This window comes from Cetorhinus maximus, chromosome 19 (assembly GCF_964194155.1).
Source record: "Cetorhinus maximus chromosome 19, sCetMax3.hap1.1, whole genome shotgun sequence".
Lineage (NCBI taxonomy): Eukaryota > Metazoa > Chordata > Chondrichthyes > Lamniformes > Cetorhinidae > Cetorhinus > Cetorhinus maximus.
Genome location: NC_135897.1, coordinates 62,954,661 through 62,980,408, shown reverse-complemented (window position 1 = coordinate 62,980,408; position 25,748 = coordinate 62,954,661). Strand labels below are relative to the sequence as shown.

The window sequence follows — 25,748 nt, the reverse complement described above, 5'->3', positions numbered from 1 at the left end:
CCGTGCAATAGCATCCTCATGTGGCTGCTCTGAATCCTTGCCCTATTTCAGAGCCATCCCCTTCAATATCCTCGTCATCCGAGGAGGTATCCAGCTCCCCAAGCCTCTTCAGGCAACATATCTCCCCTTTGCAGAACAAGATTGTGCAGGGTGCAGCAAACAATGATAATGCAGGACACTCTGTGGTGAGTATTGGAGAGCCCCACCTGACCGGTCCAAACATCAGAAGTGTATCTTTAGAAGGCCAATCGTTTTCTCTATTAAGGGCCTTACCCTTGTGGAGGAATATGCTGCAATGTATCTCTCCTCAGATGCACTATGTGGATGACAAATGGACATCATTAGCCATGCCTTCTGGGACTACCATTTATCCATGAGAAGTCAACCCTCTAAGTGCTGAAGTCCCTCAAAGGTCTGTGGCACCTGTGAGTGGGTCAAAATATAAGAGTTGTGACAGCTCCCTGGGTACCTAGCACAAACATGCTGGATCTGCTTTCTGAGATCACAAATTAGTAGGGCGTTCAAAGAGTGAAATCCTTCTCTATTTATGAATCTAACTGGCTGCTGCCAGGGAGCTCGCAAGGCCACAGGTGTGTAGCCAATGGCATCGTGCACTTGCAGGAAACTTGAGATTGCAGCGAATCCCACAGCTCTTACAGCCTGGCTTGCATCATCTATGTGGAATTCAACGTAATGGTGAGCGTAATTGAAAAGGACATCTGTCACCTCCCTTATGCATTTGTGTGTCGCCAATTGGGATATTCTGCAAAGATCCCCAGTGGAGCACAGGAAGAACCTGCTGGCAAAAATGTTCGGTGCAAATGTTCAAAGCAACTGGCATGGGATGCCCTCTAAGCCCTTGTGGCATGAGTTCCTCATGGACAAGGTGGCAAATGTGGACTACCACATCCCTAAACAATCCAAGGTACCTGCAGCATTGTCTTTCGCTCATCTCCATGTATGAGCTGTGTCTTCTACAGACCCTTAGTTGCATCACACATCTTTGTGGATTTTGCCTCTCTTTGGCAGCATCTGGGACTTCCTGAGGCCCTGCTGCCTCTTGCTCCTCAGGCTGATGGTCTTCCCGGAGCTGTGCCAATCGGTGATGAGCCCTTCTCATTGTAATCAAAGTTATCAACAAAGGCAGTGTTGCCTGCAACCTGCATTCTCCATTCCTCTTTATACCTGTGAACGAATAGAATTGAGACTTCATTGTCACTTCCCCTTGAGTGGTCTCCCTCCATGTCCAATCCAGAAATCCAGTCTCAAACCCTTGACCTGCCCTCAGTTTAGACATGGCATCCCCAGGCCACCGCTTGCAGGCTAATAACATCCTGGAGCCTCAGACGCGGCTGAGTATCCCCCTCAGCCATGACTGCACTATCAAAGTGAGGGTCTGTTATAACCCTCAGTCAGCCTATTGTAAGCCCACTTCCAGTAGCCTAGACACTATCGATACCCTAGCCTTGTACTTATGTCATGAATGTAAGCTTGGTGCTTTGTAAGCCATGACCAGTACACTGGGAATATTGAAGCTTGTAGTCTTCATTTAGCTTCTATACAGCACCCATAACCCTTGATTGTTTGATCGTCCTTCCCTTTTCACTCTATCAGGAACAGATGGCCAGTAAGACAAACTGCACTGCAGCACCAAAACGTAGTGGATTGTCACCTGAAAGTGCACCATTAGTAAAGGAGCAAAGCTCGTTCATTGGGCATTTGACCCTCAAATCCAGCGCTCAGCTGTTCTCCATGGCAGGAAATTAATAGGGTGCCCCTTCAATCAGCCCAAAATAATTGTGCTGAACTCCTCCCACAGACCGCTCCCATATTGTTTTTCTCAAGCTTGTTTTTCCAACTGCATCATTGATCCCTGAAGGCGAACATGGTGCTCATTAGATTTGTGAGTGCGACCAGCTTCCAACCTCCCTCATCACCCACCAAGTTCCTCTCATCCTCCTCCATACTCACCGCCTTGAAATTCCCATCCCTCCTGTAACTATCCAACTTCCCCCTGTTACCCTTGACGCCATCATTGTACAAGTTGATACCCCTGTTCTCCTCCCTGATCCTTTCAATGTTGATGTCCCCAAGCCCTCTCCTTCTCGAGGCCACATGCAACCTTACTTTTCGAAAAACCCCCCCTGAGGCCATCCAATACCCTACCATGACTTTTCAGCTGCCAACCTACAGAATACAGATGCCTCCACTGGATGTTACTGTACCCTCTGTTTCCCAGTACTGTAACTCTAACCCCCAGAACCAGATGCCTTAGCTCACTGGTCACACCCTGCAAACTATTCTCTGCATGACTGTCAATGCCCAGAGAGGCCTCCCCCTGGCCAAGACCGGGACCAAGATATGCGTGCCACGCAGAGCCCTCTAACATGGCCCGTAGAGCCACAGGACAACCTCTTAAATATACCTCTGACAGCATGGTCACAGCCCCACGATAGTCTCTTAAATATGCTGCTGACAGTGTGGCCTCAGCCCCAGGACAGTCACTGAACCTGCCCTGGACAGCCTTTTAACTTTTACCCACAGGCAGTCTTTCTCTCTTCCCCTCTGTTCCATGCTTCCCCATTCCTGCCCCTGTGTCACCCTCCCCTTTGTTCTTCCCGCTCCAATCCTACCTCTGTCTCACCCCCTCTCATCACACTCCCCCAGTCCTGCCTCCATCTCACCCTTCCCCTGTCAACATTCCCCGACTAGACCTGCCTCCATCTTACTCTCCCTCTCATGCCTCCTGTGCCCAACCTTGGCACAGCTTGTGCTAATGGCACCTGATATGCAGCAGTGATGGTACAAAAGGGAAGCAAAAACAGTGCCTACTAACCTCCAAGTCGTGGATGAAGTGAAGCTCACCAGGTACGTGCCACTTATATACAGTTGTAAAACAGACGGTTCTAATTATCCACTGGTGGGGCACTTAAATTGGAGGGGTATTGTGATTCCGGCCAGTTGGCCTTTTAATGAGCATTCACAAGATGCTAATGCATGCAGAGGGTGTTCCTGACACTGCTTAGTGGGAAACTCGAATGCCTTTTATCCGCCTTGAAAGCTGGGAGAACAAAATTCCAATCTATTTTTCTGCCGGCGGGAAACTGATTTTTTTCATTGATGACAAATTAAGTCGGTCTGCCACGAGTCCCACTGCTGGTGGCAGCGAAAGATTCCACCCAATATCTTTTTGCCTGTATATTTTTCTTTAAGGACGTTTGGGGTCGAGTAAATGTTTTTGCAAAGTAAAGCTGGCCTAACAAAATTGATGACCACTAAACATGAACATTTAAAGCATTTATTGTGCTGCTGTTTAAATTAATTTGTTGTTAATTTCTGACTTGTATCTGAAACATACTTTCACTAAATTAGAAGAAATTCTGGGGAAGATTTCTTTTTGCATGTTTAGAGTTAGAGGATCACTTATAAGGAGCATAAACAGGAAAATTGGAAAGAAGACTGAGGGCAGAATCATCCCAGATTTGCACAAATGCGGTAGCGGGCAGGAAAAAGGGCATTTTACCCACCGGCTGTAATGGTGGCTTTTCACACCGTGTCATCCCATTCCCAGCGTGTCCCACCTCATTAATAATGCATTCCTGGGAAACACGCTGGGTCATTGGCAGGGCAACCTTTGATTCTCCCATCCCACTGTCACCTCAGGCCTCCAGTAATCCAGGCGCCATAAGGGATCAGAAGCTGCTGCAAAGTCATGGTTGCCAAAGGGAGGAAATATGCTGCCCCCAAATTTAGCGACGCCTCCCTTGGGTGCCTACTGGACACTGTGGAGACCCGCTGTGAAGTTCTCTACCCCCACTCTGGGTGAAGACCAGCAAGAAAGGCCACCAATCCAGCATGGGAGGCAATGGCAGTGGTGGTCAATGCCAATGCCCTGAAAAAGTGGACGGCCACCCAGTGCCCTAAGAGGATGAACGATCTCCTCAGTTCCGCCAGGGTAAGCCACTCTTTTCAACTCACAGACTCACAAACCCATCACACATCCACAGGGATCTCACTCACAGGGTTGCAGATTCTTGAGGCACTGGGACCGGTTCTGGGGAAGATAGGACCTGTACAAACCGGGCAGGCTGCACCCAGGTAGTGTCCTTGCGGGGGCTTTTGCTAGTGCTGTTGGGGAGTCTTTAAACTAGTGTGGCAGGGGGATGGGATCCCAGGAGTAGGATCAGATTGGTCAGATTCAGATCAGAAAAATGGAGGTAGAACATTAGCTAGGGATGTTGTGATAGACATGGAGTTACAGGAGAAGCAAAGTTTACAAAGTGTCCAGCAAGGGAAATTGATGAGGTTAAACTGTTTATACTTCAATGCAAGGAGTATTACAAACAAGTTAGATGAGGGCACAGGTAGACACATGGCGGCAGGATGTCATTGCCATAACGGAGACCTGGCTAAAGAAGGGACAAAACTGGCAGCTTAATATCCCTGGTTATAGATTCTTCAAACACGATAGAGTAGGAGATAAGAAAGGAGGGGGGGGGTAGCACTAATGGTTAAAGAATCAATCCCAGTTGTGAGAAGGGATGATATACTAAATGGGTCAACAAACGCGGCTTTATGGATTGAGCTTAGAAATAAAAAAGGGGCAGTCACACTACTGGGAGTATAGTACAGACCCCCAAATAGTGAAAGGGAGATAGAAGAATAAATATGTAGCCAAATTTCTGCTTGTAAGAACAAGAGGGCGATAATAGTAGGAGACTTCAACTATCCTAATATCAACTGGGATTCAAACAATATAAGGGGCACTGAAGGAGAAAAATTCATGCAGTGTGTCCAGGAAAATTTTTTCAACCAATTAGTGACAAACCCAACGAGAGGAGATGCAATTCTAGACCTAGTATTGGGGAACGAAGAAGGCAAGTGGGTGAAGTGACAGTTGGCGACCATATCGGGAACAGTGATCACAATTCAGTTAGATTTAGCATTACCATGGAAAAGGGCAGAGATAGGGCAGGAGTAAAATTCTTGAACTGGGAGAAGGCAAATTTTGCAGAAATGAGAAGGGACTTCGCTGAGGTGGGCTGGACAGCACTGCTGGAGGATAAAACAGTGGAAAACCAGTGGGAAGCACGAAAAAGCGAGATCCTAATTGTACAAAGTGGACATGTCACCTACAAAAATAAGAGTGGTACTGCCAAATCTAGACCCCCCTGGTTGTCTAGAGGAATACAGGGGAAGATCAAACAGAAAAAGAAAGCGTACAATAGGCACAAAGAACTAAGCACTGCAAATAGCCTAGACGAATATAGGAAGTGCAGCACGAAGTAAAAAAGGAAATAAGGAGATCAAGGAGAGGGCATGAAAAAAGATTAGCAAGTAAGGTTAAAGATAACCCAAAATGTTTTACCAATACATTAATGCTGAAAGGTTAGTTAAGGAAAAAGTGGGACCTATCAGAGATGAAGATGAAAACTTGTGTGTGGATGCAGAGGCTGTGGGAAGTGTTTTGAATGAATATTTTGTCTCCGTGTTTACAAAGGAAAGGGAGGATGTGGATATAGTAGTCCAGGAGGAACACTGCGAGATATTGGATAAAGAGAGAGGAAGTACTCGAAGGGCTGAAATCCTTGAAAATTGATAAGTCACCAAGGTCAGATGGATTGTTTCCAAGGCTGCTGAAGGAAGTCAGGGAGGAGATAGCAGATGCTCTGAGGATGATTTTCTAATCTTCACTAGATACAGGGGAGGTACTGGAGGACTGGAGAAATGCAAACGTAGTTCTATTGTTTAAAAAGGGATCAAAGGAAATGCCAAACAATTATAGGCTGGTTAGTCTTACATCAGTGGTGAGCAAATTAGTAGGATCAATCCTGAGAGATAGGATTAACTGTCATGTGAAAAGGCATGGACTAGTCAGGGATGGTCAGCATGGATTTGTTAAAGGAAGGTCTTGCCTTACAAATTTGATTGAATTCTTTGAGGAAGTGACAAGAAAGGTTGATGAAGGTAGTGCAGTGGATATTGTGTACATGGATGTTAGCAAGGCATTTGACAAGGTCCCACATGGCAGATTGGTCAGGAAAGTAAAAGCCCATGGGATTCAGGGTAATGTGGCAAACTGGATAAAAGGTTGGCTTTGTAACAGGAAATAAAGGGTAATGGTCGATGGATGCCCTTGCGATTGGAAAGTTGTCTTAAGTGGTGTTCCACAGGGCTCGGTGTTGGGACCCTTGCTGTTTGTGTTATATATTAACGATTTGGACGTGAACGTGGGGGGCACGATTGGGAAGTTTGCAGATGACAGAAAGATTGGCCGAGTAGTGGATATTGTAGAGGATAGCCATAATCTCCAAAATGATATAGATGGGTTGGTGGAGTGGGTGGCAAAGTGGCAGATGAATTTTAACATAGAGAAGTGTGAGGTCATACATTTAGGGAGGTCAAACAGTTACAGGGATTACACAATAAATGAGAATACACTAAGAGGGGTAGATGAAGTGAGAGATCTTGGCGTACAAGTACACAGGTCCTGAAGGCAGCAGTTCAAGTAGGCAAGGTTGTAAAGAAGGCATGTGGAATGCTCTCCTTCATTGACAGAGGTATAGAATATAAAAGTAAGGATATAATGTTGGAATTGTATAAAACACTGGTGAGGCCACAACTGGAGAGTGGACAGGATAAAATTGTTTCCCTTGGTGGAGAATTCTAGAACCAGGGGACATAGATTCAAGGTAAGTGGCAGAAGGTGTAGGCGGGGCATAAGGAAGAACTTTTTTACGCAGAGGGTAGTGGGTGTCTGGAATTCGCTGCCCAAGTTGGTGGTAGAGGCAGAAACTCTAAACTCTTTTAAAAAGTACCTGGATCTGCACCTAAAGTGCTGTAAACTGCAGGGCTATGGGCCGGGTGCAGGAAGGTGGGATTAGAAAGGGCACCTGGGTGTCCTCAGGCTGGCATGGACAAGATGGGCCGAATGGCCTCCTTCTGTGGTGTAACTTTTCTGTGGTTCTATGAATGTCCTCCTCATTGGAGGAGATGTGCAGATCCTCCATCTCCTCCTCTGCCAGGTCATCCTCCAGTTGCAGTGCCAGGTTGTGGAGCACGCAGCATGTGACGATAATGTGCGACACTCTATGGTGACTGTATTGCAGTGCTCCACCAGACCTGTCAAGGCACCAGAACCTCATTTTCAAAATGCTTATAGTTTGCTCCACCAAAGTCCAGGTTTTGGCATGACCCTTGTTGTACAGTCACTCTGCTGCAGTCTGAGGCCGCTGCATGGGCATCATCAGCCACATCTACTGTGGGTAGCCTTTGTCCCCAAGTAGCCAACCATGTAGCCTCTCTGGACCCTGGAAGATGTCAGGGAACTGAGACCTGCTAAGGATGCAACAGTCGTGGAAGCTCCATGGGAATCATGCGCAGACCAATAGGATGTGTTTATGGTGGTTGCACACCAGCTGAACATTCAACGAGTTGAAGCCCTTACGGTTGACATAGTTGACTGCTTGTTGCCACAGAGATCTAAGCACCACGTGAGTGCAGTCGATGGCATCATGTGCCTGTGAAAAACCAGGGATCTGGACAAATCCCAGTGCTCTTGCTTCCCTGCTTTCCTAATCCCGGGCGAAATGCACCAAGTTCTGTGCCTTTTCGAAGATGGCGTCTGTGACCTCCTGGACACACTTGTGGGTGGAGGCTTGCAAGATCCAGCACAGGTCACCTGTGGAACCCTGGAAGGAGCCACTGGTGTAGAAATTGAGTACCACAGTCATTTCCATGGCCACTGGCAGTCGATGCTCTCCATGTCCCCATGACGCCAAATCCTGCAGCAGGTGATATATGTGACCGACCAGTTCCCTAGACATGTGCAGTCTTCGGCGACACTGGTTCTCAGTCATCTGCAGGAATGACAAGTGCTCTCTATAGACCATGGGTCTATGGAGGCGCCTATGAGTGACAGCTCGCTGTGGGTCTTCAGCTGTGTGTACAGCAGGCCCTGCCGCCCCTTCATCTTGAGAGAGGTGCTCTTCCCTTTGCCGAGCCTGGCACCTCTGCCGTTCTCTTCTTCTTCTTGTCTGGTCTTTGTAAGCCATGAGGCATACTGCTAAGTCACCAGGCTTTATGATCCTGATGTTCTCCTCCTGCAGGATCAAAGAGTGAGACGTGTGGGTTAGCATGGGTATCCTTAGAGCCTCTCTTGGTTAAGTCTAAGGGCCCCTTCACGTATGCAGGAGATTGCTGGCCAACACTTGTATGGCCAGTGTGTTGTGCACTCATTGGCTGTCCGAAACCTCCGCCCAGCTCCACCTCACTCCACTTGACTAATTGGTGGCAGCTTCAGCCACTGGACTGCATGCTGTGCTCTCAGCTCAGGCGCAGGTATTCTCCTAACCCGCAATGCAAGGCTGCGCTGTTAGCTTGAACCATAATGGATACTGGTCTAAACCTTAATAAAGACATTGCAAGGGGCTGTGAGCACCTCCACCAGTGACCGCACCATGGCCACCTTTTGCAAGAGGATTGTATAACTTGCCCCGTTGGCCAATTGCTCTGCTGACCCCTAAAACGCACATTAATTTGCAGTCTGCGCCCAAGGAGTGAAAGTCCCTGGAACATTTGGTGGCACTTTCATGTTTTTGTGTTGCTTGAGTGGGCAGAAAAGCTTCAGTGGCCCGGCTCCAAGAATGTCAATGGAGCTGCAGCTGAACGGTCTCAGCTGCGTAAAAATGCTCACTTTTGACAAGCTTTTCCAAGTGCACGGCTGCTTCCCTCACCATCCCCTCCCCTCACCCCCCCACCACCCCCGGCCCTGGCATGTGCTTGAGTGTTCCCTTTAGTCTGTGTTGCCTTGCCCCCCTCACCACCCCCTGGACTGACCCGCGCTGGCAACCTTGCCCCAGCACCGCACTGAAAGCCAGCTGGGAAAAAGCGACTTGCCTGTGCCCCCCCCTACGAATTTGCGGCGTTTCTTCCTTGATGTCCTACAGGTGATGCTACGCACGACTGTGTGCACTTACCTCCAAGTTCCGCCTGAAATTCAGGTCGCCAGGTGCACACCTTTTGAAGGCAGTCGTGAAGCATGCCATTCTGAGGTCACGCCGACATGGGCGGTAAATTTGACGTGGGGGGAATGATCCTGGTGAGCAGGTCTTATAATTAGATACAAGTATATTAAACTGGCATTCCCGACGCACGGTGGCGGGAAACGCGGCCCAGCTTTTGATGAGCGGAGCAGACGATCACAAATTGGTTTCACGACAGCGTAAAAAATAATTTTGGGCCTTATTGCCATATTGTCCCCCTCCCACCTGCCATATTGTCCCCCCTCCCACCTGCCATGACGCCAACAGGGCTGGAAAATTCTAACCTGAACCTCAGTAATGTAGCCCACCCATATTTTCTCCTACTTAAGTTAATGGGTGGAACATTTGAGTCGCCTGTCTGATTTTTCTCCATGTTGTCTGCGGAGAAGATCCTCTACATGTAAGTGTTATTAAAATCTAATTCGTGATCTACATCCCTCTGAAATAAAAATATATGACTGCATTGTTCATGCATACTGGAGTGACATTATATAATACTGTTCCAACTAATATGCAGATCTCCCACTCCAACAGTATTTTTTATCAAAAATAGCCAGTAAACACATTGGGTCACCCATGAATTTGGATGAATATTTGAATAATCTAATGTGCTTTATTATCTTTTTACATGAAGATAGTCTCCCTTATTGGTTTAGCATCCCTCAAATGTAGTTGAATCTCCTCCATTCCACAAGTGAAGTGACAGGTGTGATTGTAAGCATGCTGTTGTGTGAAACTGGATTAATCTGGGGAGGGATGTGTGCCAACAATTTGCTTCGATAGCTCACATTTGAATCACTGACTGTAACAGAATAGTAGGAGTGCTACTTTACTTGAATGCAATTAGCAAAAATAATGGCAGACATTTTGTAGCTGAAACATAATTATCAGCACAACTCAAATCAGCCAGTGTACAGGAGGTAAGTTATCCACAGAAAGACTTTAATTGCTGCCTTATCACATGATGGACTATATTGTTAGTTCCTACTTTTTAATATGATATTCAGTGTTGTGCCATGTTACTGATTTAGTGGATCTATGTTAATACCTTCAGGATTTTGTTTTTACAGAGGTATTGTGAATTGTGCATCATAAGTAAATAATTAACTTTTTTATATTTTGAAATCACCTACCTAAATGGATTGTTCGCATAGTAAACACAGCATCTTGTTGAACTGGCTACATGAAGTAGATTAAATTTTATGAAACAGATTTTAAAAGGTTTTTGTACTGAATTCCACAGCCAAAGATTGTATACTGAGGAGAAGAAAATCCACCCATTACTCATGAAATCAGGGATCAGTAACTCCCTTTACAATGAAATGGCAGAAACTGAAGAGGTGATTAATTATTTTTATGTTATATCTGTGAAATGTGAAAAATATATCTGCAAATAATGTATGAGTTAATAAGTTTCATTCCAAATTAATTCTGTTGAGTAGACTTATTCCACTGTTTTCCATGTTGTATTTTATCTGCTATTTAAAATACATGTGCATAAAATGCAATTTTAATAGGTATGTCATTTATAAATTTTTACCATAGTGTACAGATCCAAGGAAGTCTAATGGCATAGTGGATCGTGTCTCTCCCTCCAAGCCAGAAGCTCCGGGTTTAAGTCCCCCTCCAGGACTTGATGGCCAAGGAAGCTGTGTTCATAATGTGGCCAAACAGGTTGAGAATCAAATTATCATTTGGTAGTACAGATCTTAAGTATTGTTGAAAAAAGAGACATGCTATAAAAGCTTTTCATTTTGCACTCATCAGGATAGCTTGCAACAAATTACTTTGCCCTGCACACACAAAACTGCTGTCTGTTATACCCAACACAGCTCATTGAATGTAAATTCTCATCACATCACCAGTCCCTTTGAATTCCACCTCTTCTAACAATAAAACCCCTTTCATAGTACCAATTTTATTAGAAATATAAACATTGCTTGGTCTCTACTAGCTAGGTGCCAGAATTCACTCCCCTTCTTGAATGCTCTATTCAACAAAATGCATAAGTACCCTACCTCTCTTACATCTCAAAACTAGTACACATCATAGCACCCAGTCTAGCTGGTTTTAATCCAATTAAGACACACCCACAGACTAACCCTCTATTTTTAAAAAAAAAATAATTTCCAATAATATATGCATTAATAGCTTCATGGCGCATAACTGGACTCCAAGGGTTAAACTACGAGATGAGACCGAACAAACCAAGGTTGTATTTCCTGGAATTTAGAAGGTAAGGGATGATTTGACTGAAGTTGTCAAGATATTAAGGGAAACAGATAGGGTAGATCAGGAGTAACTATTTCCACTAATTGGTGAGTCTTGTCCTAGGGGAAATTGTCAAAAAAATTAGAGACACACCTTTCAGGAGTGAAATTAGGGTAAAACGTATTTATGCAAAGGTTGGTAGAAGTTTGGAACTTCTACAAACAGCAATTGATGCTAGATCAATTATTTACTTTAAAACTGAGATTGATAGATTTTTGTTAGCCATAGGTATGAAGGGACGAGGGGAAGAGATGGGTAAATGGCGTTGGGTCACAGATTAGCCATGACGTAATAGGGCCCAGGGACAAAATGGACTATTCCTGTTCCTATGTTCCTAGTTTAGTGATAGTTTTTGCTACATTGCAAATTTCTGGGCTGTAGCATTAGGACTGCTGCTCGCAAATCAATTAGGTGCTAGATTGACAACTAGTGTAAATGAGCAAATTGGGTAGAGGGTGTCTTTATGAATTGTGAGGACAGGTGGAGAAAGAGAGCATCTCTATAGATCCTATAAAATAGCGGAGGGGGATTTGGTCAAATACCTTCACAAACAATAATCTGTATCCTTGTAATTTTGTAAAATTACACCTTTTCATATTTTGTTTTCATGGTCTTGCAGATTTTCCAAGGTGTGGATAAAACCTGCACAGATGAAATTAACACAATTATTGATACGAATGAGCACAAATCCATTGAAAAAAGATACGTTATGATTTGGCAAATACGAATTTCCTGTGTGCCATGAATGTACCATTTTACAAAGAACTCCAATATAACAGCTTACATTTATATAGCACCTTCAGTGTAGAAAAATATCCCAAGGTGCTTCCTGGAGTCACAGTAAAAAAAAGAGGGACGAGCCAAGGAAGGGATGACGAAAAGCTTGGTGAAAAAACTGGGCTTCAAGGAGGGCCTTTGAAGAGAGGGAGATATGGGGGGCTTGGCGAGGGATGGGTGGGAGTTAGGAAGGGAATTTCATAGATTGGGGCACATATGCCAGAGTCAGATGACGAGAGAGTATGGGGCTGGCTGTAGGACTGGAAGGAGTTGCAGAGATAGAGAGGGGCAGGGTTATGGAGGGATTACATACAACAATAAGAATTTTAAATGTGAAGCATTGGAGGAGCCTGGAGCCAATGTAGAGCAGCAAGGACATGAGTGGGACGTGCTACAGGATACAATGCGGACAGCTGTGTTTTGGATGAGCTGCCACTTACGGAGAGTGGAAGAGGGAAGATTGGTGGTAATTTGACCACCGATAGTGTGAAATAGGTGAAAACTGATTTTCTGCCTGTTCTACACTTCAATAGAAATGAAAATTGAGGGAGGTCTATGGTAGGTCACTGATAATATACCGGCTGTTGAACATAATTATCAAAAGTTAAAATGACCTTTGAGCCTGGGGCAACTAAAGCAAGGATGAAGACGTTTAGTAACTGAAGGGCTGAGATAGGTGTGGAAGCAGGTGCGTTTCAAACCAGAAAAGCTTTTCGTTAAAATTTTACAAAATTGTCACGTTGTTGTTCTGTTCACAGATTAGATGATGGGCAGGATTTTTGGGTCATCAGGCGGGTGTGGTGGACGGGCCCGGGAGTGGCCAGGAAACGGCCTGCTGCCCATGATCGGCCCCCCCCCGACCGTGATTTCACGCTGGCTGGCCAATTAACGGGCAGCCAGCATGAAAGGTGAGCTGAAAGGCTCAGCACTGCCGGGGTGGGGGGGGCGAGAGGAGAGCGAGCGCTGAAGTCAGCACAGGTGCGGAGGAGTGTGCAATGAAAGCTCCCTGAAGGCAGAGAGCTGCCTCCGGGAGCTGAAGAATATAAAACCATCAAATAAAGATTTATAAATGCAGAAAAAATATCCACACATCAGACTCGCTCACCTAAATATATGCACTATAAAAATTCTGCCCAAACGTTTTAAATTTTTCTAAATTTAATTATGGAAACCTCATCCCACCCTTGGTTTCCTGAAAATGCAAAGACCACCTGGCCGATTCGCCTGCCTACCAACTGTAAGGTTGGATGAGCAGTGAAAAATCGCTGTTAACTAATACTTTAATAGCCTTAATAGCCTCTTAATTGTAGGCGAACGCGCTGCCGACTCTTGCGTGTGCCCACTGACCGAAATGTTGTGCAAGTGCGCGATGACATTGGGACGTTCCCCCGACGTCACAGCGTGCTATTTTATGCCTCATCGGGTTGGGCGCACGCGGGATGTAAAATTTTGCCCGATAACCCAGAGAAGATAAACCAATTGTGGCTAGAAGGACCAAGTTGCAGATGAATAATTCAGTCACCTGCTGGCATTGTGCTGGTGTTAGGATTGCCCCTGAGTCTTATAAATTCTATTTCATACATATATATCAATAACTCTGCAGTGCATTTGCGTAGTGCCTCATTCTGGTGTACCTTTTAATAAGCTCTTAGCTTTTTGGGGCCGATGACACCTGACTCCTCCACCTGTCTGATTTTACAGTTTAAATAGATTCAGATTGGTCACAGAGATAGCAACAAATGTTAAATGAAACATATAATCCTAAAAACTGTAATTTAATTAAAACAGTTCTGAAAATATATTCTGCCAAGAAAATTTATAATCCCTTAAAAATCACAAATGGAGCTTTGAGTCATGTTATTACATTATTTGAAACTTTGAATGTTTTATTTTTTAATAGAATTTATTAACATTATGTTAACATGTTTCCTTTGATTTTTTTTTCTTTTTAAAATGTTCTGGATGCTAACTCTTTGTGGAGGTAGATGTTTTCGAGATCACCTACTGAGTAATTGAGCAATACAGACCTGGAAGGTACATTGTTGTATGTGCTGAGTTAGACACCGTACAAATTCTACAATTAGTTTCCATAGCCTGTGTAGGGAGGGGCACTAAACCAGAGATCTTGCTCCTGATTGTTATCCAGTGACCCTTTCTGGAAATGTACATTTGCAGGTCATTTGGTGGAGCACACAAGTGGGCTTAGCTAATGCTTCTGTAGTTGAATAACCTGCTAAAAACTCAGCATCTAGGTTCAGTGTGGTAAGGGAGCAGTGGCACCTATGGAACTGTACTGCAGGTAGCAGTCAACACATTTAGGGGAGAAGGGGAGAGGAGAAAATAGGTGGCACCTATGGAACTGTACCCCTGGCAGCAGTCAACACCTTCAGGGGAGAAGGGGAGAGGAGAAGATAGGTGCAAAGCGGAAGGAAAATTATAAAAAATGTAAACAGTATTTTCAAATTAATGGTTTTCGGAAGGAGCAAATGTTTGAGGCAGTTGTAAATTATTCTGTCCCACCCGCTGTTATGTAAGTTCTCTACTCAAAGTATTGTCAGTAAGGATGTTGTATCGTAAATAATTGAAGTACAGCTCAGAGGCAATACTGTTGATTTTTTTTTAAAGTGAATAACAACTTAGGCCTGGCATGTGAGCCTAATTAAAAGTTTATTGTACACTTACTTGCTGTTGGAAACAATCAAAGCAGTTACGACAGAACTACTGCATTGTCCAAAAAAATACGCTCTGTGAAACTTGTTCAATGTATAACATTGACTTTCCATCCAGTTTTTCCACAGGCATGTGTACTAGAAATAATATTAATTACATGAGCAAAGCAGCTTCAAATATGCAAAGCACTGCTTTTTTTAAACCATTTAAAATAACAGATCTGCAAGGGAAAGTGAAAAATTGCCAATTGTGAGGAAAGAAATGAAAAAAGGGAACAATTCAGTAAAATAGCATATGAGCATTGCTGAAAAAAGTCTTAAGTTTTTTGTCATGCACTCATCAGGATACACACAAGAATACCAATATAAGGGTGACGACAATAATTTAAGCTGTATGTGAAGAGAGTACTGATTGGTTGGCAAGTGGCATTGCCATGGAGAATGCACCACTGAATGGTGACTGACAGTTAATTGCCAAGCATTGTTTGAAATTTAAACCAGGCGGCTTGACCCTGATTGGTCAAGGCATTGTCCTGAGGAATGAGTCAGCGAATTGCTGTCACTTATTGTGTTTAGCTGAAACAGGCACAGTGTTTGTACATGTTCTTTCCATCTGCAAAGAACAGGCCCCACGCATTAATATATGTAGCTTCCAGTACACATAAATGCACCACATTGTGAGCCCAACTGACAATCTTAAATTGGTTGTCAGTGTAAATCTTAGCACAATGAGGATTATTTAGCAAATGTTGTCCAATCGCGGAATTACATCTAATGTTGGACACTGTGTTTTGAGTTTTGCAAGCACAGGTTGGTTGGGTACGGTCTGTATCCTGCCCATTGTGAACAGCAGCTGGGATATGCTGTTTGATACGATCTGCCAGTCTTTGGGATGTAGCACATCACCTGTAGCATTGTTCCTGGATGGTCTCTGATCTGGAGGTTGGCTCTTAAATTTAGTTGCTAAGCTACAGCTGTATTTTACTTGCCCTGAAAGTTAAGGCCACACTCAGGTACTCCATGAGAAAATGGTCATTCTCTGAAGTCAGCCAGAGGCTTATTGTTGAGGGAGGTTGCTCTACATTTGTAGCTGTATGTAAATCCTCAACTCCTTGTTGAGGAAGTCAGGCTATCAAGGTTAGATTTTTTTTCTACTTTTTAATATTTTTGACAATTTTAACATGGTGTTTTATGTATCACAAAAGCATGCTAGATGCAAATATGTGTATGTATATTTTTGTGTGTGTATATGTTATAGAGCTCGACAGTGCAATCCACTGAAACTACATTTTGGATTATGATATTTCTGCTTGGAGATAGGATTGCTTTATAATTGCTAAAGAGACCTGGGTTGTGAAGGCAATTCCATCCTAACCTACAAATGGGAAATTGTAATAAAAACAAAAAGCTACTGCGGATGCTGGAAATCCAAAACAAAACCTGGAAAAATTTATTAATTTTGCTTCCAATCTCCACCCCTCCATCATTTTCACATGGTCCATCTCTGACACTTCTCTTCCCTTCCTTGACCTCTCTGTCTCAATTTCTGATGATAGACTGTCCACCAATATCCATTACAAGCCTACCGACTCCCACAGCTACCTCGACTACAGCTCCTCACACCCCGCTTCCTGTAAGGACTCCATCCCATTCTCTCAGTTCCTTCGCCTCCATCGCATCTGTTCTGATGACGCTACCTTCAAAAACAGCTCCTCTGACATGTCCTCCTTCTTCCTTAACCGAGGTTTTCCACCCTCGGTCGTTGACAGGGCCCTTAACCTTGTCAGGCCCATATCCCGCGCATCCGCCCTCACGCCTTCTCCTCCCTCCCAGAAACATGAAACATGATAGCGTCCCCCTTGTCCTCACTTATCACCCCACCAGGACACCCTGGTCCACTCCTCCATCACCCCCTACTCCTCAACCCCCACCTATGGCACCTCCCCATGCCCACGCAGAAGATGCAACACCTGCCCCTTCACTTCCTCTCTCCTCACCGTCCAAGGGCCCAAACACTCCTTTGAAGTGAAGCAGCATTTCACTTGCATTTCCCCTTAGTCTACTGCATTCGTTGCTCCCAATGCGGTCTCCTCTACATTGGAGAGACCAAACGCAAACTGGGTGACCGCTTTGCAGAACACCTGCGGTCTGTCCGCAAGAAAGACCCAAACCTCCCTGTCACTTGCCATTTTAACACTCCACCCTGCTCTCTTGCCCACATGTCTGTCTTGGCTTGCTGCATTGTTCCAGTGAAGCCCAACGCAAACTGGAGGAACAGCACCTCATCTTCCGACTAGGCACTTTACAGCCTTCCGGGCTGAATATTGAATTCAACAACTTTAGATCTTAAACTCCCCCTCCCCCCATCCCCACCCCGTTTCTTCCCCCTCCCTTTTGTTTTTTTTTTCAATAATTTATATAGATTCTTCTTTTCCCACCTATTTCCATTATTTTTAAATCTACAACTAATACCTTGTTAGTCTTTCCACCCCACCCCCACTAGAGCTGTACCTTGAGTATCCTGCCATCCATTCTTAATTAGCACTTTTCTTAGATAATATCACCACTGTCAACACCTCTTTGATCCTTTTGTCTGTGACATCTTTTGATTATCTGCTCCTATCACTGCTTGCTTGTCCCCACAACCACCCCACCCTCAACTTCTCTCTCCCCCCGCCCCCCACCTTAAACCAGCTTATATTTCACCTCTCTCCTAACTATACTTCAGTTCTGTTTAAGGGTCATGTGGACCCGAAACGTCAGCTCTTTTCTTCTCCACCGATGCTGCCAGACCTGCTGAGTTTTTCCAGGTAATTCTGTTTTTGAATGGGAAATTGTAGTTGTTCAAATGGCCACTAGATGGTGATATTGTCAAATATTAAAAGGCATATAATTGGAGCAGCAAATTCTAAAGGTTTGTTTTAGCAAAAGCACTGTAGAGAGATATTAGTTTGCAATATAAGTTTTAAACCAGTTTATTCAACAGAGGATTTTTTAAAGAAGTTTTCATTTTCAGAATAATTCACTAAGATTAAAAGTTAAGAAGGGAAATATATTTAAACTTACTGTCACTATTATTGAATGTAATACATTGTGCATTATTATTTAAACAAAGCAAAAACAGTGTTCCAGGAGCAGTTTTGAAATTGGCTCCGTTTTGTTCAATGTTCCTCTGGTCTTTTAAGCCTCTGGAATAGTAGCCTATTAGTGATTTTTCTCCAAAGAAATGTATAAAAATACAGTATTCTGTCAAATGTGTGCATTAAAATGAACTTAGAACCATCCTCAAAATATCGACGAATGGCCAAACTTATTCTTATTAACCAACAGAGATTTTAAAACATTCAGAGTGTTTTATTAACGCGTATATAAATGCTGCTTTAATACCACTCTACATCAATGTTTCCACAGAAACTCAAGCAATTAACAATCATTTCATAATAATAAGGTTTTTCGAATCATATGACATTTTCAAAAAAAGTAGTTGAATTTGAAGATTAATTGCCCAAAGGAATCATGTAGAATGAAGATTTGTAGCTCAATGTCTCAATTATTAGTGAGACATGAATCACACTAATTTGAGACATCCTAAACTGACAGCATGTCTGGGGTTCCAAAGTTTAATAGCAATAACACAGGTCATTAAAATAAGGTATATCATCATAACAATACATGCATTTCAAAAACGATGGTATAAAATTTAGAGGTAATGTTATGACTTTGTGCTCAGTGGAAACATGGGCAATTCTGGCAAGCAGTATTTCCTGTTTGAGTACCAAATCAGAAACTCTTAAAGTGACATCATCCTAATCTTGAGTACATCAAAAACTTCTATAGAAAACAATTACTGCCTCAAAATAGTATTTGACTTAAAGCTTGTTAATGTAATCCAAGGTTCGTCATTTTTATCTAGTCAATTTCTTTGACTTTAAAATGATTGTTTAACCTAAGTCTTTCAATTATGGAATTTTTCAAAAGCTGCTCAAATACTTTGTAACTTTGTAAAACTTAGCACACATATGTGCAATAATAATGTTATTAAATTACAATTGAATAAAGATTGGCTGTTTCTGACATGAATCTCAACCAGTACATGTTAAGCAGCAAAAGGCAATAGGTTACTAGATTTTGTATGAAAATATTAAAGCTCTATAAATACAACCATTGAAACAATCTGTTTTACATTTAATCTGTTTATTGCATAAAATGTTGATGAGTAGAAATGATCATCTGTTGCAATTGTAAACTTTTTCATGGGTTACATGTGGAGTTCTTAGTTCAGATTTCCGAGAATCATGGTCATCCCTATTTAATGTTGTACTTGCAGAAACAGGAATCATGAACCTCAATACACGCTACAGTGAAAATTCCAGCTGTTAGGGAACAAAGCTGGGGCATAATTCCAAGGGAGAAGGCCAAAGTTGAAGTGGTTTTTATCCAAAATATCTACTCAGACAAATTATGAGGGGAATTGGGGGAGGTTGGGGGCAGTGAGAGGGGAGCGGGGCAAGGTGTTGCATCGAGAACCAATTTTGGAGCTGTGAGGACATTTCCAAACTACCAACTTATTCTGGTTAGCCTCTGCAAGGCCAACATCTGTAAAAAAGAGATACGACTTTTATTGGAGGCTTATTAAAGGAAAAACAATACAAGGCTATCCCTCTGAAATGGGGGCAGGGCAGGTGGGCATTTTATAAATGAAGCAACCTCTTTTTGCTTAGGTGTGACTAGAGCCTTGGGTGCCCCCATTCCGAACTGACAGATGCTGCTGTGAGCATTGCCTCCATCAGTGGTCCTCCTCAAAGGGACTGCAGAATTTTCACCATATTATGTACAATGAATGGCTAGGGTAAATTATAGATTTTTAGGTATTCCTGGGTTAATTCAGGGTCTGTATTTGTTGTGCCTTGCATTATACGCACATCGACCTTCACATATATTTCTCAGTTTTTAAGAAAATGTGTTTTAGGCATCCTGGATTATTGATTATTTTGCATAATAAATGCATTTTTAAGTACCTTCCTACTTCATGAAGAATCCCTAATTTCCCCAAGGTGGTGAACTGCTTACAAATGAAGTAAGCATTGGATGAAAAACAATGCAGAGACAGCATCACAGTCAAGACTTGTTGGTTATGTAAGGTTCCTCCCCCCACCCAAAAAAGCACTAATTGGAACATTTTTGTGTGTATATATAATTCATTGGAAAAACATTGTAATTATTGCACCTTAAGTCAAAGTGGCACAGTGCTTTAGTGCCTGACTGTACTGTGGTGTTGCACCATGCTCAGTTCCTGGTCTTAGCTGTGCTGTTTTGATAAAGTTCCAGGTAGAGACATATTTTCCTGCAAGGAGGGGAGAAAATGAGCAAGAATCACCATGAAAAGCCTTTCTGCACTTCTTGATGGCTTCTTTTAAATTGGGAGAGGTGGAGGAGCAGACTGCTTACTTCCTCTTTGATGATGTAAAGTTCGATGAGACTTAAATGCTAGGGGAGGCAAAATCCCTTAAATGTCGAAGTCTTAGCTTTGAAAATTAGAACTTGGAAAGCAGCATGGTCTTTCAATTACAAATTATCCTCCAGACATAATGCTATTGGTAGTTAATATGAACAGGAAATTGCACGAGAATTTAATGTCCTGTATTGAAACTGCACATTCTCAGCCCCCTACCATTCCTCTGACAGAGCAGCCAATCAATATAAAGTAGTGCATCTTTGGTTTTTTTCAAAGTAAACTTGTGACAGAAAAAGCAATTATATGATTAGCCATGATCTTAAATAATTAACATTAAATGTTACGGACATGATGACCAACACTGGGCCAGTAATATCTGATCAACAGCTGTAAGTTAACTCTTTACAGACATGGTCAAAAGCGAAGGAGAATGGGTAATATAGTATATGGAGGATAATATAATTGAACAAAGGCTAATTGTGCCCAAAGGAAATATAATCAGTATAATCTTTACTCTGAATCACCATATTTTATAGTAAATCATACAATAGTACTGTATTAAGGAAGAACAGGCCAATGCACTTCTGGTCCAATCTAAAGATGAAGTCAATTCTAACAAACTACATGTATCAAAAGCCAGATCTACGCAGTAGTGTAAAAGACAGTGGATAATTTTTTAAAAAGCAGACTTCTTACAGTGTAAGTGGTAACCATGGTATAGCTCTTTTCTTATTTGTTCATGGGGTGTGGGCATCAATGACAAGTCCAGCATGTATTCCCCATCCCTAATTGCTCTTAAGAACAATCTTTGCATTTCTGAAAAAAAAGTAAGTTTATATACGTTGGCCTGGATTTTTCCTATGGCAGGCGGGCTGGGTGGGGGTGGGCGCGGAGGCAATCGCCGCCCGCGATTGGTTGCGCGCCGCCATTTTACGTGGGCGGGCCAATTAAGGCCCACCCAGTGTAACGCACGGCTGGTAGTGCTCAGCACTACCTGTCCAGGCAGGGGGGAGGAGGGAGAGTCGGGGCCTGTGCTCTTTCTCGCATGCGCACAAAAGAGCGCAGCAATCTCCCTGAGGGTCGGAGCTGCATCGGGGAGATTGAATATATTATAAAACATTTTAATAAATTTAAGTAAAAATTTATTTAAACATGTCCTCTCATGTGACAGTGTCACATGAGTTGGGACATGTTTGTGAAGCTGGGAAAATTTATTTATTTTATGAAAGCTTAACATGAAGGCCACTTGGGCTTTTCGCCTGCTCGCCAACCCCAAGGTTGGACAGGCAGAATTCTAAAGTATTTAAATGAATCCATTAATGGCCTTAATAGGCCCTTAACATTTCAGCGGGTGTGCAGCCGACTCCAGCCGAACGAAATATCGCGATGATGTGGGACGCAATCGCGACGTCATCGCGCGTCATTTTATACCTCAGTGTGTCGGGCCTGCCCCCACACGCAGACCGGAAGATTCAGCTCATTATGGTGTATGTTCTTCACATCTACCACCTAAGTATCGTATTTAAATTACTTAATTTGTACTATCTTCCTAATGAAGGTCTAAAAATTCAGCACCGCAAGGTAATTTTCATCGTTACTGACTCTGTTATTTCAAAAGTGGTTGCTTGCAGTGCATTCTTTTAACATTATCTGGCCTTCTTTAAGATGGAAATATGTCTGACCAATAGATAAATTCTCCCATGATGCTAATCAGCACACTATCATGAAGGGTTACATACAACACTCCAGGGGATAATTTTGATACCCACTCATAGGGGAGCAATTAATGGAGGCAACAGGGGTCTCACCTGCAGGCTAAAGAGCCAGCAGGAGCCATGCTTAGTGAAGGCCCGCCACATTAACTGCCACTCAGGCACTTAACTGGACAGCAGCAAGTCCGCCCCAGGATCAAGGACCCCAGGGGCAAAAGCCCAGCCTGCCGGGAGCTCCTGGCCAATCAGAGGTCGGCTGCTCTATTGAACAGCAGCACCACTGGGGAGGTGGTGGTTGCTGCTTGTTACGATACCCATCTAAGGCTTAGTATCGTCGCTGGATCTCAGGCCATGGGAAGTGAGGTGGGGTTGCAGGGAATGAAGTGGGTCAGCAGCAAGGGCAAGGGTAGTTCTCAGCAGTTCCCCTTCTTATCGATGCCGAGTCCCTCCATCAGGCACTGAGAGTCTTTGAACAAGGGACCCCACCCCAACCCCGGGAATACACAAGCAACCCCGCATGGATTTGCTTGTCACGCTCCCCACATGGCGAGATCTCCCCACCGCTGGGTTAATAACAGTGGTGGCGGGGGGTGAGGCATCAATTGCCCACTTCAGGGCCTCTACTGATGGTGAGGCCATCCATAGGCCTTCCCAACACAGGCTTAATTGGTGAAGGCAGGAAGACAGCCACCAAAGGGAGGTATTAAATTCCACCCATAGTTTAGCTTGTGATTGATTGGCAGCTCTGGGTAGCAAAACAAAGTCATTTTTTCATATTTTCCAAAGTCTTTGAATTTTTCCACCTTGTTTGGTCCCCTTGCATATTGTTATTTTAATACCAAACATTCTTCACTGCCTTCTACTCTTTATGATCTTCCATTTTTCCATTATTTTCTTTTTCAACTTATAGGATCCTTCGAAGGTTCAGTTATTTTTAGGTGCCTTTAAATGTTTTCATATAGTATGCAACTTCAAAATATTAGATTATTATTTTGCAAAGGTTAGCAAGATGTTTTAGCTACTTATGATTGTTAATTCATTTGCTTTTAACAATGATGTTAAGTTTGTAACTTACATTTCTTCATTTTAGATATGAAGTGTGCCTTTTAGAATTCTTATTTCCACTGTTTTATCACAGCCTGACTTTGAGCACACAAGTACAAAGATCTGTAACCCTCCTGCCTACAATACTACCACAGTGATGCAAACTACCAGTATAGCTTAGCCTCCCCTGCCTGTTTTGTCACAGCATTAGCAAGGCTGATATAATAGAGACAAAGTGGATTTCAGTACCTAAGCTCTTCCACTGCAAATAAATTATCATGATGGGCTAAGATGGTTATTCAGTTTTAGAATGTTTGCCATAATACCTAATTTCCAAAGGCAAAATACCATTTATTTTCAAGTTATGTTGGGCAATTTCATTTTTGCATGGCACTGTACAAATAGGCTTAAGACTTATAACACAGAACATTTCAAAATTCACCCCTAAGTGTGCCAATCACCCAGGCTACAATTTTCAGTTGATGGTACAAGAAAGCACAGCGTCAAGCTGCTTTGTAATGATATGAATGCTGTTACTCTGTGTGGGAAACAAGCATGACTCTACAACCCATATGCTGGATCATATACATCTTCTAGCACACAACAAAACATTTCACCCTTATCTCCTCCTCAGAACTAAGCTATAGATTGTTCTACCATATTAAGGTTTTGTGCGCCACAGGATAGTGAAACACGCAGACATTTATTATGTATGTTTAACATTTAATAATCTTTTAACATTTGTGGTACAAAAAAGTGCATGATATAATGTGTGTTTTCTTTTATCATGATTTCCTCTTAGGTCAGTGTTTCAGTATAGCTTTTCAACTTTCCGTGAAAACTATCCAGTGTAAAGTTCCATCATTAGGACATTCACAACTACCACACTTCACATTGTTTTCCAGGATTCATTGGAGACCCCATGGGACAACTGAAATGTTCAGCAAAGTCTTTGGAATTTGATAATGTTCCAATAACCCGAAATTTGGCTGGGCTATGTGGGTCTGTAATAAGGCCTTCATGTGCACTCTCTGGTGTACGCACTGAGCACCACACCTGTTAGGGTAACAGAAATTAAATCTATCAGAGTTACATATCTATCACCTAAGAAATCAAAAAGGCAAACAAAATAATATAAATACCATCATCGTGCATTACAAATCTTTTAACATTGATCATTTAAAACAATTTCACAGCAGAAATATTATAACTGTCCATTAATTTTAATTACTATCATATTGGAATTACACTACATGATTGTGATTTTACAAAGACTCAGGTATTTCTCTATTTGCCAATTGCTTTTAGCCATAGTTTACATTTCTTACTTCACTTTGGACAATATTAAGTGTGCCTCAGTTTTTCACTTAAATACAGCTTTGCTTCTGTTTTTAATCAGGATATTCAATGTAGCTGGAAATGTCAAAGCTTTTTCAAACCCCTTTCCCTCACAGTTGAAAATGGTAAGTGCTCTATAGATACCTCTTCAACTGATCCTTCCTACCCCTGTTAGAATAGTTGACAGAACAATTGTATACATTAGACAGCGTAATTGTGAAGTGGTGTTATTTTTAAACAGGGTTTCAAAAAAAGATACTCAGGGTGGATTTTTAAAACATTCAATAAGATGATTTAAATATAGAGAATAAAATAAGTAAATCTTGTAAATTTATTGACTTTTCGCAAAAGTAACTTCATGTTGTTATGATCCCGGCTGAGGTTACCACTGACAAGCCTGATCCCAGGGTGGAACCCTGCTTGATAGATCCTAACTTTTATTTGTTTGTTTAGATATGTGGAGAGGGGATACTGAACAGAGTCAACTAATGAACTTTTAACAAAAGAATAAAACTTATTAAATAAGAAAAGATGAACTATATTACAATACTCCTTCACCCACAACTATACCTTCACAGATATATATAATTTGTAAGGATAACCCAAGCAACATACTTGTGCAAACCCTACAAAAAAGAGCTGGTGGTTGGTCAAGTCAACAGCAGGCAATACTTTTTCTTCTCCATTCTGTTTCACCCATGTTTTGTAAGCCTGAAATTTGTATGGAACAGAGGTAAGCTTACAAGCAATTTACAAATTTGTCAAACAACATTGAGAATATGAACACGTACAGGAATGTAAGTATTTAGGAAATAAAAGCTAGATCCATACTAGATTCATTCTCCCCTATTCAAAAATGCACGCTCAAGACATCTGCCCTCTCCACTGCCAACTGTCTCCCATCTCCATTTATCCTCTAAAATCCTTGGATATCTCCAAGCCCTGTGCCAATCTTGCCCAAAACTCCCTATTTGAATTCCTTCAGTCTGGCTTCCAATCTGTTCACAAGTCACTATATACCAAGCTGCTGACTTTGCCATTCTACTATGTGGATCAGGGTTGTCAATTTGCCACTGCCATCACATCAAGTGACTTGACCTTTTCCACCTGTGCTATGACGATATCAGTGGTATCAAGTTTCAAAACAGGGTGCATAACACTGATGGCTTCATGTTGTTATGATCCTGGCTGAGGCTACCACTGGACAAGCCTGATCCCAGGGTGGAACCCAGCTTGATAGATCCTAACTTTTATTTGTTTGTTTAGATATGTGGAGAGGGGATACTGAACAGAGTCACCAGAGTCAACTAATGAACTTTTAACAAAAGAATAAAACATTTATTAAACAAGAAAAGATGAACTATATTACAATACTCCTTCACCCACAACTATACCTTTACAGATATATACAGGTTCGTAAGGATAACCTAAGTTACAA

At 42.7% G+C, this 25,748-nt stretch overlaps 1 protein-coding gene across 4 annotated transcripts in view; it reads right to left on the bottom strand.

Moving 5' to 3' along the window:
* Positions 1–23,674: 23,674 nt before the first annotated feature.
* Positions 23,675–25,748, bottom strand: part of ece2b (endothelin converting enzyme 2b) — a 281,119-nt gene continuing 279,045 nt past the window's right edge. For all 4 annotated transcript variants that reach the window (XM_078563943.1, XM_078563944.1, XM_078563946.1 and 1 more), the window contains exons 18-19: positions 24,926–25,021; positions 23,675–24,028 (exon numbers count right to left, since the gene is read on the bottom strand). In XM_078563943.1, coding sequence (XP_078420069.1) covers positions 23,852–24,028; positions 24,926–25,021 — 273 coding nt within the window. In that variant the 3' untranslated portion in view covers positions 23,675–23,851. The remainder of the gene's footprint in view (positions 24,029–24,925; positions 25,022–25,748) is intronic.